We start from the raw sequence: 15,205 nt of genomic DNA on the forward strand, positions 1-15,205 counted from the left end.
GGTCGTCGCTTTTTCTTCACATAACTTGCTTAGAAATCAAGGGGCTGATTTGGGCACACCCCTATTCTCAAATTAATGATAAGAGAACGAAACTGCATTACCAAGAAACAAAATAACAAATTTGCAATTTTGCATGCCTTTTCTTCTTCTCCGCTCTATTGCGTGGCTGAACATTGAATCAGGTATTTCTGAAGATTAAAGCCACAGATTCAGTTGCAAGTTCCAAACGGAAGACAAAATATCCAAAGCTCACAGAGACAGACTTCATGAACAAAGTTCTGTAGCGTCTTGAAACTTGAGAATGTTGTTAAAATGATACACAAACTGCCAGATGAATTGTTCACGATAGGTTGCTAGATGAATTGAGACTATCTTACCAGTATGGATTTCATTTTGTTTTAGCAACCTTCTATCAACGCCAATTGACGGTTTTAAATAGCAGGACAAGTCATCAACGATGATGGTAGAACAATAAAAAAAATCATACTGCTCATGGAGTAGCAATTCTCAAAGTAAAAAAAAAAAGAAAAAAAAAGAAAACTACCTTTGGAAACAAGTTCGCATCAGCTGCCATCACTGTGTAATCAATCCTGAGACGATCCGATAAAACACGCACACTCATGCAACACAACCAAAAGTCATCACCTGATGTTTTGATTTTGACATGGAGATCTGCCCGTGTTTTCTTGGATGTTGCAGGCAGGATGACGCTGAGAAGGTGGTTGCAGTTGATGCAAGCTCGTTTAAAATATACATCCCACATTAACATTTCGGAGAACTTTCATGATACAGGATGCATGCTGGCTGTCCCTTCGGTATATATCATTATCTGAGACGCTGGAGAAAAGGGAAAAGATGAAACAAGAAACTATGTGCCCAGAAATGAAACTAATTGCAACTTCTGAAATATATCATTGCAATGCAAGTTAGATCTCAATTAACCTTAAGGCCAACCTACCAAATGATAAATTGAACCAAACAACAAAAACAATAGTTCCGTCCAATCCCTATTATCTTCCACCCGACAGTTCAATTGCATCTTGGTTATACATTGAATCATCTCCCCAATCGAATCTTCTTTGTAGTCTCTCATACTCTTGTCTACGAGTAACCTCAACCTGCTGCCACTCTTCCCACCTCTCAGCAAGCCCTTCTCCTTCTAGCATCCGTACCACCTCTGACATTGTTGGACGGTCCTCGGGTGATGATTGGGTGCAAAGCAATGCAACTTGGATCATCATCTCCACCTCTTGGCTGTTATAGTTTCTATTTAGGTTGCGATCTACAATAGCATCTAATCGTTTCTCCCGTTCTAGCTTCTTCACCTACACCAACAGTAACACAACATGACTAAGCAACGATAAAGGACTCAGTTGATCCAACGGCTAAATTGGTAACTACGAAAAGAATTTATCATTGATGGCGCTCATAATCACATAGAATGACAGAAAGCGGACAAGAAACCAATTTGGGTATGTGCACCCATCTGCTTCAGTGTTCATACTCGTACTAGGCCCTTTTTTGTTAAGAGAAAAGGTATTTGCCAAGATAAAGTAGTCAAATAGTAACTAAACAAGGTTGCGCAATCTTACATGGTCAAGCAATAATACATCATCTTCTTCTTCGAGTCGTGAAAAATCAATTGCACGCTGTCCGGTCACAAGTTCTAGAAGCATAATTCCATACCCAAAAACATCAGTCCTCTCTGATGACCTTCCGGTGGATAGGTATTCAGGTGCTATGTGGCCCATAGTTCCACGGACTTGTGTTGTCACATTTGTCTTTCTTACATCAACCAACTTTGCCAGGCCAAAATCACCAACAACTGCTTCAAAATCTTTATCTAATAATACATTAGCAGCCTTAACATCACGATGAATTATCTTTGGATTGCAATGTTCATGAAGGTACTCAAGTCCACGAGCTGTGCCTAAAGCCACTTGCTTTCTAGTAGGCCAATCCAACACAGACTCCCCAGGTTTAATCTCTGTTTCAGAAAAACATCCGTCAGAAAGATGAGTAAACGGACACAAGTAGAACATGACAGTTCAAAAGCAACAGAGGGGAAAAATAGTCCAACGTCTTGTAGAAGCTTTCTGCCCAAGGCCATGCAAGACAAACTTTAGAAAATTCTATACAATCCAGGAGGTCAAACATCCCCAGATATTTTGGGGAAATGAAAGTAAAACATCAATTAGCAATAATGAAGCAATAGATTCCTTCAACTTAAAAAGTTATCCTCGCAGGCAAGATTTAGTTATATCTATTTTGAACACAAAATTATTCTGAAAATAAGACCTGTGGGTAAGTGCCCTACGTAAGACAACTGAGTCACTAATTTCTACTCATTGAGAGTACCAGTTCAAAAATTACACTGGAAGTGTTTGGACTTGATGCAACCTGCAGAGGCCCAGGTTTTGCCATTTCATTTATGTTGACTTGTACCATTTCTTGAGTTATCTTCGGGGCTATTTCTACTTACATCATGATGATCACTTGTGCTAAATGATCTCTGAGGTTTCTTCTATGTCATCCTCGTTGTCTACGTTGATACTTACTGAACTCTTCCCATACCCAATACCCTATTCCCATGGAAGGATACTCTCTTAACAGCCCAAAAATGCCACCCCTAATTATTTGCACTTTAATCCTAAGGCAGAGAGACTGGTCTTAGGACTAACATTCCATGTGTGACTAGATTGGTGAAAACTTTTCATGGCTTAACTATGGTGCAAGTGTAACTAGATGTTGTCTATTACATATAAATAACAACCCAAGATAGTATGATAAAAGCTAAGTGATGAGTCCGGATCTGCTCACCACAACACATTGCTGGCCACATTCACCCAGCTGCACATATGGAACATCAGTTGTGTTGTGGCCACCGATATTCTCAACGTGCGGCTGGATGAGTGTGGCCAGCAATGTGTTGTGGTTGCAATTAGAAGTAGTCAATTTTTTATGTTTGTTTCTTAAAATTGCAAGGAGATTATAACATTTTTATTTTTTATTTTTTTGAGAAAAGCAAAAGTATAGAATTCCATTAAACTAAAATAATTATCCATGTACAACTAGAGGCTGTACGATAGGAATATACAAAAAATACCCACTGCCAAAAAGAAATACCCTGCCTGGCTGCCTGTTTTACAAAAAGATTATCATATACAAAAAAAAAATTAAATAATGAGCTAGTCTCCAAGGGTCACCCTCATCTCCTAACTACTTGATTGTATTTTCAAGAGTTTAGTGGTTAGATTCAAAATACCCGTCTCTAGCAATGTAAATAACAGTTGAGTGCAGCCATAATTTCTGCATTGGTAGATTGGCAGTGCCAATTGGTACACTAAACGCCCAACGAATGTTAGAGGTGTGCCTTTTAACAGTCTAACTACATATTTTGGCTTTCCTTTTATTTTCTTGATTCCACTGATCAAGAAAAAATAGCTTTTACTCCTATTTGCAAAAGGTGTGTTCATCACAAGCTTACCCTACATCAATTCCCCCCACCCAAGCCTCTTCCTCTAGATTTAAGGATTAGTAAGTATAAGTTTTTCTTATTTATTTATTAGGGGAGGAAGGTAGTTTGCTGTTGTTAATCAAAAACAAGTAAATGAGCAAAACATTTTTTTGAATAGGTAAAGCAAAACTGTATTAATCAAAAGTAAAAAGTATACAAGTGTAACGATTCACAACTGGGCAAAACATGTAAACCAAGAGTTACCATGAGATAATTATGATGTAAAACAAAATTAGGAAATACAATGAAAAACTAATGCATTTTTCCCTTAGAAAAATATGATAAATTTGAACTTCTCACAAGCCCCAGCAACCTTAAAGATACAAGCATTTTTTTCTTCTAGTTTAAAATGATATTTTTATCAGTAACAATAAACTTTGAAAGGAGAAATAAGACCAAATAGAGAGAAACAAGTCAGCTGTGAAGAACAAGGCCCACAGCATGTCCTGCTACAATAGGTTCCAACAATATAAAGATAAATAAAATACACCAATCGATCCATAAACAAAGGGACTAATCGCAAATAACTGGGCTCTGGGCATGATATAACACCCTCCTTTCAACCCCACAACTAGCCAAGTTGTCATCCAAATTACTCAGTCTCCAGATCCAACTGAACAAGGAGTTCATTCTGGAAGTCAGATGTATCACTGCCCTGACATGGTGTAGCAAAAGTCAGAGGTACCACTTCACTGATATGTTGTTTATGTATAACTTCCCTAAATTCTTCCATTTCCTTTGATACTAAAACTACCATTCTTTACTGAACCCCTAGGAACACATAGTTGCAGGCAAGGTTCAAAATATCGATACAGGGCAATATGTGGTAGGGCGTATTGGCCTGTATCGGTACTGTTTTTTTTTTTCGAAACTGGTTCAGAGGGGCCGGTTTAAGGCCGGTCTACTCAGGAAGGCTCCGATACGTGACGAAATTTTGATCCTTGGTTGTAGGATAATCCACCACGGCCTACATAACACTGACTATCTGAACTAAACGCCATCCTGGGGAGGAGCACAATTTGTGAGGATAGGGAAGCATGGCACAGGTCAACCAACTTGTTTTTGAATTCCAGCCTTTGCTGGTCCCCAGATTGAGCTAGAGGATTACAATTCTAAACATGCTTGAGCATTGACCAAGAAAAACCACTCATATGCTTAAGGGAAGCCACTGACCCAGTCCAGCCTGATATCCAACTGATTGTTGGGAATCTAACTAGAGTACCACAAAACTCTAGTTAACAATATAAATATCTAAAAAGGAAAACAAGCTTTTATCTTGTAATGGTCAATTTAGTGAAGTGTAGGGCTATAATTAGGTCGGATTCAGATCAGATCTAGCTATGTCCAAATCTGATCCGATTATCAAAATGTTAGATTCGAATCAGATCCAAAATCTGATATGTTGGACTTCGGATATTGTGCTTAGAATGAAAAAAAGTTTAAGAAGTTTAAAAAATAATAATTACATTTTAACTTATATAATAAATTTATATAATACAAAGTATTAATGTTATTAATTATAAACTTTATATAGTTGTATATAATACCTACATCTATACATAATTATATTCCATATATTAATCAGACTTAGATTTTAATTGGATCAGATATCAGATCAGGTTTTGGACTTTCAGAGTCCATTGACAGCCAAGTGAAGTTGTAACATGATTCAATTATTTGGATTTATCATGAATTCTAAACCCAAGAGAACTATTTTATTGGAAAAAGGAAAATAGGATATTACTTTGCTAGCTGCACCAGATTTAGCCTGGAAACAACTTTTCTGTGCCTAGAACTAGAGCACAAGGTCCATTTGCCAAAAGCAAGACATTGAAATCAAATGATACCGCATAAAATATTATCTATCAAATAATAGTGCATGTTCACCAATAGAAAGAACTAATACCTCGTAGACGATAAGCAACACTTAAGTTCTGCATAAAAGGATAGACCAAAAGCCTTTCTGTTGGAGTTGTACAGAAGCCAATTAGCCTTAGAAGATTCCTGTGAACAGCTACACTTATCATCTCAACTTCACGTAGAAAAGCTGCTTCTCCTCCAGGACTTTCATAATCAGTCAATCGTTTGACAGCAATCTTTGTTCCATTCGCAAGCAATCCTTTATATACCTTTCCAAAACCTCCCTGTCCAAGAATATTTTTCTCGCTAAAGTTGTCGGTAGCAAGTTGTAGTTCTCTCCATGCAAACCTTTTCAACTGACCTAATGCAATTCTTCTATCGTCTTCACCTGATATTACCACATAATTAACTCATTAAACAATTTCCCTACATCTATAAATGCTATGACAGATCAGAAATTTCATGGATTACTTTAATTTATCTAAAGTTTTAGGCTTTTAGCAACACACTAAATGGGAAAGATTCTGAAGGTCTCTGTCAAAACTGCCTGTCAATATAATGTTTTCAACTCATAAATAAAGAGCTGATCCTTTTTTATGGCATTAGCACAGAAAAAGGTTTAATAATATCTTTTTAGGTATGAGATGAATGAAACTGAGAGGTACATCTGCAGTATCATTTAATCAAAGAATATCAATAAAATTGAAACAGAAATTTGTTAGATGGCTGTAAGGCCAGAATGTTGTATGTAGCAGAGTATCAAGCAATGGAGAAACAAAACATCCATAAAAAGAGCATAGTAGTGATGAATATGATAAGATCAATGAAATGAAAGGAAGTAGTCTAGGTTTAAGCATGCACATGGACTTGGATACAGGAGTCAGAATCTGACACATATCTGGGAATCCCACTTTATTAACACAAAAAAGTAGGATTCATGTGTATGGCTCACATAAATAATATTTTAATATATATATTGCATGTTATGATTTTTAATACTGCTTTAAAAAATCATAGAACTACATAAGCAGAACTTAAATAATTAAATTACTTTTGCAACTGACAAATTGAACTCACAGCCCTTGCCTATTTGCTACATTACCACAGTAGTTATTTTTCATTGCTTTCTTAATTTTGACGTTAATTGGAAAAGATTCAATAAACAATGAAATATGGACCCTAAGTTATGGGTAGATGGGAAAAAACACAAATACTAGAGTGCCCTATAAGACAATTTAAATGATTAAACTAATACTAGTAGAGGCATTTAAAGTGAGGATTCATGATTTGGAGAATCAGAATGGTGGGCATTTTGGTAAATCCACCAGTTTACACTATGCTTGAGTCTGACATGTATTTTGGAGAATCAGACATGAGTTGATTATCAACATATGTTGACTTGAAAGTCCCCTCCAAACGTGGGGCATCCATGCAATACCGATAGAAGACCACATATCCCTCAGTAAGGAGTGATTTGATGCAAGTTTATGGGTATAGAAGATCTAGAGAAAGGTTAAAAGGGCATGAGGTCAAGGCAGAGGAAAATGACTTCAGGGCAAAATTTAAAAGAGGATCTAAGAAGAATATTGAAACAGGAACCATGAGGCTGATCCATATAGTCAGGAGAACCTCCTCAAAGCCTATTATCCAGTGCTGGACCTAATCGATGACCAAACATATTTAGTGATCTGAGGACACAACTTAAGGTAGTAAGAAATGAATTGAGGTTACGACTCAACTTGATAGAGTGGAAATAGCTAAAGGATTCATTTAGTCAACCCATATTTTCAAGATAACCTCCTCAAAAGAACATTTTCAGTGTTAACATAGTCAACTAAAACATGTTTAATACTCATTGTATAATCCAGGAAAAGAATACTGCATAGGAATCCATGTTTCTTCCATTTCAGTTCCAATTTTCAAAATTATAAATGTTATGAATAGAATGCTCTTTTTAAATTTTCAAATCCAAGTAAAGATCACTTCCAAGCATATGCATGGATATTTGCTCTCTCATTGTGAACCAAGCCTTGATCTTTAAAGAAATCAGGGACATGCATAGGATGGATATAAAGAACCAACGGGATGAAATCGTGAGGTATTGATCTTTTCTCTTTGATGCTTTTAGTACTCTTTTGGGGGGTTGAGATGTGCTGTAGTTTAAGTATTCTTGTGTACAGCTTTTGACTTTTGTGGGATTCACAATTTATTAGGAGGATCATTTCTGAATCTATTGTATAACATTTTGCTTTTACACTTCAATGAAACTTACAGTTACCTATCAAACAAAGAGTTGCAAATGTCATGGCAAATTTCTTGACATGAAAATATGGCATGATCTTTAAATCTTCTCCTTTCTCCTAACTTGCAAATAAGCAATGACTGGAAATACAGAATATCTAATCAACACGTGTACATGACCTATGTAGATAAATATAATCCTGACCAAATATTATATTTGATATATGCGTTAAAATATAAATGGCAACAAGGCATGAAAGGATAAAAAAAGCACTATAAATTTGCCAATATGATCAACCTTAACTGGTCATTTTGGCTCATTAATTAAGAAGAAATAGCAACCTGCAACATCTACAAAAAGTTCACGCCTGTAGCCTCTATGCTTTCCCTTCAACAGAAGAAGTAGCAAGCCTCCACAAAGGAGGAACCCAAATACTGATCCAATAACTCCAAATATAATTCCAAATTTTGATTTCTTGGAAGTACCTGCAAAGAAAGAAAGAAAGAAAGATATAGGCAATATACCTACCAAAGGATGAAAACAATTGGATGCCCATAAGAATGCATTCCCCCAAAACGGTTAGATCCAAGTTCTATCACAATAGCATTTAGTTACCTGAATCACTATTATCAGACACACAAAGGTATGGAGAGTTTATGCCACAGTTTAAGTTGTTACCCGTAAAGCTGTATTAAGAGACAATTAGAAAAAAAACTGTATTAAGATACCAATCAAGTTAATTTAAATATTCATGAATACCAATAACTAAATATGCATAAAGACCATCACAAAATGAGGTATATCAGAATATGTAGTCCATACTTGTACTGTTGAACTTCAAATAAAGCCTCGGGTATTTGACCACTGAGATCATTGGAAGCCAGCTGACTGTCAAAGTTGTTTAATTGAGTATTGTCAAATACTTGTTTAAGGGAGATGGTCAACTAAAAGACCATGCACTAAGATATCACTGATAGCATATAAAATTTACAGAAATCTAACTCATTTTCAGGCATTCATCCGATAATTCGTATTTATCAAAAGTTTGTTATGAAATTTTGAGAACATACAGATTGATCAATTTTGGAAGAGTTGTAAGTGACTCAGGAATGCTTCCACTGAGATTATTTTGACTCAAAATCCTGCTCACATAAAGCGAATCACAATTTTAAGTGAGAAGAATACAAGAGATTCAAACAAATTAAATAGTTTAATGAAATTCAACTGATGCAAGAGCACTACTTACAAGAACTGAAGCTTTTTAAGATTTCCAAGAGAAGATGGTATTTCTCCAGTTAAATGGTTGTCTTCCAAATCCAAGTTTGTCAAACTAGACAAATTTCCGAGCTCCTTTGGTATCTCACCAGTTATGCCATTACCTCGTAATGTCCTGCACAACAAGTGCATATAATAGCTACCAATTAATGAAACCATAACTAATCATTAAAAAGTAGAGGGAATACAAGAACTGAAAAGTCTTTCCCAAACACATGCCAATAAATATGAAAATTTATCCAACGTTTAAGATACAACTAAAAACACTATCAAACACAAACCTAAAGTGACCATATTGCCACTTTGCAGGTTCAAATCCAGTACCATGGAGACTTTGAGTTATCGTTTTTCAATTTAATTTAATTTTTTTATATATTTAACAGAAACTTTCATTAATATATATTAAGAGAAGAGGAGGGCTAAAATCTCTTAACCCTCCCTAAATGTACATTTAAATTTACAATATTGCCCAGAATATATTGACTCTTCCCACCCCTTGTTTGGCCAGTGAATCTGCCAAGGAATTGGCACTCCTCTTAGTGCACTGAAACTTGATTTCCATGTTTTGAGTAATTGGCCAGTGAATCTTCATTTTTCAATTTTAATTATCAAGAGATGAAGAATAATCTCTTTTCCAAAAGATTAAAGAGAAGCAAAGTAAATATCCTACATGTTAGCATGACACAAGTACAGAGATTATTCTCTTTTCCATAATCCTCCGTTTTCCAAAAGTAATCTAAATCTTTGATGACTGTGGAATCTAAGACGCAGGATGGGAAGTATTTTAAACTTCTGGTATTTCTAAAGGAGGACTCATAACGACCATTTCAATGTACAAAATTGGAATATTTCTGCCTTGACAATGATATGCTCCTGACATATTAAATTATCTACTATTGAGTCATCAATCTCACAAATAAAATTCGATGGCAACAACTATAGATATTCTAACTGTATTTGCACACTTTTGTCTTATAGCATCTTCTAATGTATACTTAAGTAAAATGGTCATTGTATTCAGTGTAAAGAGAAACCACACAAACCATATAGGGGTCTCGTATTTTTAACATTCATTTTTGTTTGTCTCAAAAGTTAAGGTTTTCTGTTATCCCTGGTCCTGTTGTTCTAAGTATCTTTTATGGAATTAAGATGCATTTAGGCTATGTTGGTTAAATTGCTGCAAAGAGTCACTGTTCAAAGAATGAGTTTTGAGCTAAAAATGATTCTTTTTTAAGCAATTTTTTTTTGGCTTCAAAGTTGAAAGGATTCATTATTAGAATGAATTTTGGGCCCAGAAAACTTGAAAAGCGATTTTTAGTATCACCTATCAAAAAAGTGATTCTCACAAAATTCATCAGAATTGATGTTTTGAAAGCATCCCAAATACAGCCTTAGTATCTCTGGTACTTTTTTGCATCTTCTGTAAAGCAATAAAACTCTTGCTTCCACCCACTTGTTTCCTACCATCCCCCACCCCACTTATACTGCTGCAGTAAGCAGTATTAGTTTCTCAGAATCCCAAGATCCAGAGAATAGAGATCATATGGAATGCTTTCTTTTGCACCCCTTCTTCATGGAAATATTTTCTTAATTAGAAGATTTAATAGAATTTTCTATCGTGAGATGATGAATTGTTATCTAATGATGACTGAATGCCCATATATGCCTAATCTATTGGAGTTGGACACAACACTTACCCAATAAACAGTTCTTAAATAAGTAAAATGATACGTTTGAACATATTATATTGTAAAAAATGTGTGCATGTTACATCACTAAATCATTTCCTTTCTTTCCCTTTTATTTCTTTTAAGATGTGATCTGGTGCAAGCTGAGAGGTGTAGAAGAGATAATGGCATGCCAAAAAAGAAAATGAATTAAAGTAGCAGAAGTTATTTGAGTTGAAATGATACAGAGAAGATTAGGCGATTAGGATGGCCCCTGCACAAAGATGACATGCAGAAATCGAGAAATCATCCAAATTTTTACCAATAAAAAAAATAATAAATGAATGAAATGATATGATGTGAAGGCTCACAAAATGGATATGGCCCTTGACAGAGAGGAACAGAGCCAACCCTATATGGTTGACATTAGGCTTTACTGAACTGAATTGAATTTACTTGAATTCTTTCTATCTTGTCTCTGTTTTCTTTTTTCTTTTTCTTCTTCTGGGTGGATGAGGGATGGGAGGTATTTACAGCCCAATGTGTCAATTAAATAAAACAAATACTACAGTAAGCAGAGCAATTTATTAAAGCAATTCATAATGGCTTAAATGAATAATAAAAATATAAATAAATAAATAAATAAATAGATTAGATTGCTTGAAGATGACATGCCATGTATAAATAGTCTTAATTGTCTTAAGAAATGCAAGTATTAGCTCTTTTCTTTCCCCAACTCTTGGGATAAGGGTTTTGCACTCTCTTCCTATTATAAATTTAGAATTTATCTGATGGATTAACTTCATCAATTACTCACCAAATATATATATATATATATATACAAGAAAATAATGAATTAGGGAAAACTAAGTGTAGTCAATAATCCATGTCCAGTACTGTCATACTCCATACATACAGGCTACCAAGAGTTTTCAGAACTCCAATTTTAGGTGACAGGTATCCAGAAAATCCCATGGATGGTAATGTTCTGCAAACAAATATAAATACAACAAATCAGAATAAATCAAGCCAAAAACCTTCATATTAAAAATAGCCACTCAATAAAATGTTTTGTTAGATACATGAACCTTGTAAAATATAACAAAATGAGATGACATGCCAGTTAACAATCAAAACAAATGGGAAAGATAGATGAAGCAACTCACTTACACAAAACATCAGACATAACTTACACAGAAATGACATTATTATTAGAGTCACAGTTAACATTGGACCAAGTGCATGGATTAACTTGGTTCTGGTTCCAGTCAATGAGTTGATCTGGAGTAGCATTTAATGAAGTTCTCAATGCATAAAGTGCATCTCCTGAAACGAAAGTTAGGAGCAGTCATCATCCAATTGAGCTACTAGTACTACTAGATAATCAACATACCATCAAGAAATGAAGATACAGTAGGCCCTCTAGTAACTAATAAGTACTAACCATGGTGGCAAGGCATTTTATTAGTTATTAAAGGTTATCAGTAATTAGTAACATATATAAAAGAAAATTGTTTTTCTACTTTTTTTAACAAACATAATGCTTCCATTTACAACTTATGTTTTAGGTATGCATGTGTAAGACTAAATTAAAATGGACTTTTTCAATCCTTAAAAAGACTAAAATCTAGTCCAAATGGACAATACAACAAATGTCACAGATAGGAAAAGAAAGACTAAACTTGAACTTTGAATAGGAATTCATTGAAATGATTGGAGTATGAGAAATAGAAAGAACTTTCTTACTCTTTCCTAATTTTTAAGAATGAAGACAAAGTTATAGGAAAAATGGATTGTATCTTTTACTTTTTCATCTTTTATGACCTCTATTTAGAGAATAGATTACAAAATAGTCTTTTACATAAAGATCAACTATAATGGTCTTTCACGAGGAATTTATTTGTATTTATTGTAATATTCCAATGCATATATAAGCATATAATGTTATATTAATAATATAAATTATATATAGATAAACTTATATAGAAAATATATTCTAATATATAATAATACACAGAAACATTTTATAAAAAATACTAGTTAGTAGATGTTTGAGAATATTAATTATAAACTGTGAAACAAAGTTGGTTTCTCCAAAATATTAGATCATAGGAGTAATTTATTTGTAACGTATTAATTACAAGGGGTGTGCATAGACAACCAATGACTGCACCCACAGGAATGAGTGAATTGCTGCAAGTAGAATGCTCCAAAAGAGAAAGGGGAAGGCCAAAGAAAAATGTTGCCTGAAGTGGTAAAAAAATGATTTAAGGACTTATAATTTGAGAGAAAGTGTGCCTCATGATAGAGCAAAATGGTGGGACAGGGTTTGTGTCACTTACAACAAAGATTTTGATTAAGGCTGAGTTGAGTAACTATAAGGGAGTCTACTATTCTCAGGATAAGAAGATGGAAGAAGAAAATACATAAAACAAATGAAAGAAATCTTATCTAAACATACCTACTTAACTGTCAATCTCTCAGAAATCAGAATTAACCATTCTTTCTTACTTTTCCACATTAAGAGAGATAAATATGTATATATAAAATAGAAAAAGTATCACATCTAATTTTAAATATGGTTTCAATTTTACCCTTCTTTTATTTACAACCACTTTCTCTTCTTTACAATAAAAAATGTAATCTTTTACCTTGTGAATCAGATGCCACAAAAGAATACAGAGAAGCCAACAACACAACTACAAAAGCCAATTCCATCTTCACTGACATCATTCCCAGAAGTTGATGCAATGGACTAGTTGAGTTCTAATATATTCTTGAACGAGAGTCACCTCTGCAAAGAGCTGTGAACCTCACACATCAGGGACATGTAAATACAAGATATCCATGAGAAGAAAGAACTTTAAAACACCTATCAAGACCTTCATTTAGCATCACAGTTTTTACTTCTGAAAGAATTGCTAAAATTTCCAGTTTCAAGGTCCATAAAAATATTATGTATAGGGAACTAAGTTCCACAAACTTTGGTACCAAATATAAAGATAACAAGAGACATAGAATAAAAGGAAGGGAAAGAGGAGAAAGGGGAAGATGGGAAAGAGAATGAAAGAATGGGGGTAAAACAGAGGAAAAAATAGGAAGGAAAGAAATAGTGCCTCGAGTGCAGATACCTTCCTATTTAATTGCTTCTTAAAATTCAACCAGAAGATCAAAATGGAACTAGATAGAAACTTAATATAGAATCACATTTCAAAACTCCACTGGCATGCCTCCAAGTTCACTTTTTTAGCGGCAAGGGGAAGAACCAATAAATGGAATCTAGCATCTATTGCTCTTTTTTCTTAATACCACAGCAGTTTGTGAAACATCTCGTAGCCTAAAGGTTGAGTGACTGAACCTCCTCAAATTATGTATGTGTGATTACTGAATGGACCCGTCTTGGTAACATTTAGTGTTTTTTTTTATGGTATATTTTGACTTCACTAATTCTGTAATATTAAGCCTTTGTGGCTTCAATTGCATTCATGTCAGTTTCCATTCGTTCCTCTATACATATCTTTTCTAGATTCATGTACTGAAGTTTAAAGTTTGACAGTAAGTTTTGGTTTTTGATTACCTCCACCACCACCAATGTTGGAGAAGGAAAACAAAAAATAAAGAAGGAAAGGAGGAAAAAAAACAACAAAATGAATCTATTCCCCAACCTCCCATAACCGACGATACTACTGGAGTACATAAGTAAAGGCATTTGTGCTAAGTAATTCCATAGCTCCCCGTCGAGCAGAGACAGCAAAAACTACCCAAACAAGAGAACTAACAAAATAAATTCATCTTTTTCTCAGCATAGTTCTATGAATGAAAAGATATGAGAACATCTAACACCTGCATAAAACACAGTAATCTTACAGAAATCTAATATAGCAAATCAAGCCAAAAATTAAACTGAAGAACCGTACCAATTCCAATGTTCAAAAGACCAAGATCAGAATCAAATGAAAAACAGGAAGAGTGGCAAAAGAAACTAGAAGAGCGAACAGAGAGAAGAAGAATTACGAAAAAGTAGGCAGAAAAAGAAAAAGGGAAAAATAAGACGCTACCTTCCGAGTCAGATCGGATTATCCTGCGAAAGTTGGAAAGCTTTTTACAGTGCAAAGAGTTGGAATCTCTGGACAATTTATACCTCTATGAAGCAAAGTTACAGAGAGCGAAATAGAGCTATAGGGAAAACCTCCCAGATGATTACTCTAAAAGCACTTACCGCAAAAGTGCTAATCGTGTTCGTATGTTAGGGTGTATCATATTCATATGCACTTTTCTGTTTTTCCATTTTATTTTCCTATTTTCGCTGGATAATATAATTTAATAATAATTTAAGATTTCAAGCTTTTTCAGCTTTTTTATTTGTTCGCAGACAAACTGGTCAAGCTTCAGCTATTATTTATTACAGTCGAGAAAGCAGGCTAATGGCGATCCACGTTTTCACGGTTGAGGCATTTGGTGCCCTTTCCACTGAATCCACCTCCAAACCGTACAGCTCAGCAATTCCTCTCAAACATCCAATAGAAAATTTACATCTGCGCCTCATAACCGTGCCCCACTGTCGCCCTGCATGTGCATCTCAGCGTGCGTTGGTAATATCTCCCTCAGTTGTCACCGTGAGATATTATCAATAGATGTGCTGTT

At 34.7% G+C, this 15,205-nt stretch overlaps 1 protein-coding gene and 1 pseudogene across 3 annotated transcripts; one reads left to right on the forward strand and one right to left on the reverse strand.

Annotated features, from left to right (window-relative positions):
• Positions 1-263: 263 nt before the first annotated feature.
• Positions 264-14,935, reverse strand: LOC148850513 (putative LRR receptor-like serine/threonine-protein kinase At5g10290). Of its 3 annotated transcripts, none has more exons than XR_016099489.1 (13): positions 14,620-14,935; positions 13,213-13,365; positions 11,755-11,887; positions 11,478-11,549; positions 8,866-9,009; positions 8,690-8,761; positions 8,442-8,507; positions 8,235-8,305; positions 7,961-8,104; positions 5,424-5,765; positions 1,593-1,987; positions 959-1,325; positions 264-837 (listed from the first exon to the last, which is right to left on the reverse strand). XR_016099489.1 is itself a non-coding variant. In XM_088946078.1 (12 exons), exons 2-12 carry the CDS (start codon positions 13,292-13,294, stop codon positions 1,011-1,013), a joined length of 1,836 nt encoding a protein of 611 aa, XP_088802204.1. In that variant the 5' UTR covers positions 13,295-13,365; positions 14,620-14,935; the 3' UTR covers positions 874-1,010. The 3 variants fall into 3 exon arrangements, 1 of the variants encoding a protein (XP_088802204.1); XR_016099490.1 differs by having other exon boundaries at positions 14,479-14,634; XM_088946078.1 differs by lacking the exon at positions 264-837 and having other exon boundaries at positions 874-1,325.
• LOC148850514 (U6 spliceosomal RNA) lies at positions 10,770-10,881 on the forward strand (annotated as a pseudogene).
• Positions 14,936-15,205: the final 270 nt, after the last annotated feature.

This window comes from Nelumbo lutea, chromosome 5 (assembly GCF_056320005.1).
Source record: "Nelumbo lutea isolate HS-2025 chromosome 5, American lotus-T2T, whole genome shotgun sequence".
Taxonomy (NCBI): domain Eukaryota; kingdom Viridiplantae; phylum Streptophyta; class Magnoliopsida; order Proteales; family Nelumbonaceae; genus Nelumbo; species Nelumbo lutea.

Excerpts from the sequence above, each read along its gene's own strand:
- LOC148850513 (XM_088946078.1), bottom strand. The coding sequence starts at position 13,294 with ATGATGTCAGTGAAGATGGAATTGGCTTTTGTAGTTGTGTTGTTGGCT. Across the intron at positions 8,762-8,865 it reads CTTAAAAAGCTTCAGTTCTT|GATTTTGAGTCAAAATAATC; the intron begins GTAAGTAGTGCT and ends TTATGTGAGCAG. Across the intron at positions 8,306-8,441 it reads TTTGAAGTTCAACAGTACAA|CTTTACGGGTAACAACTTAA; the intron begins GTATGGACTACA and ends CTCTTAATACAG.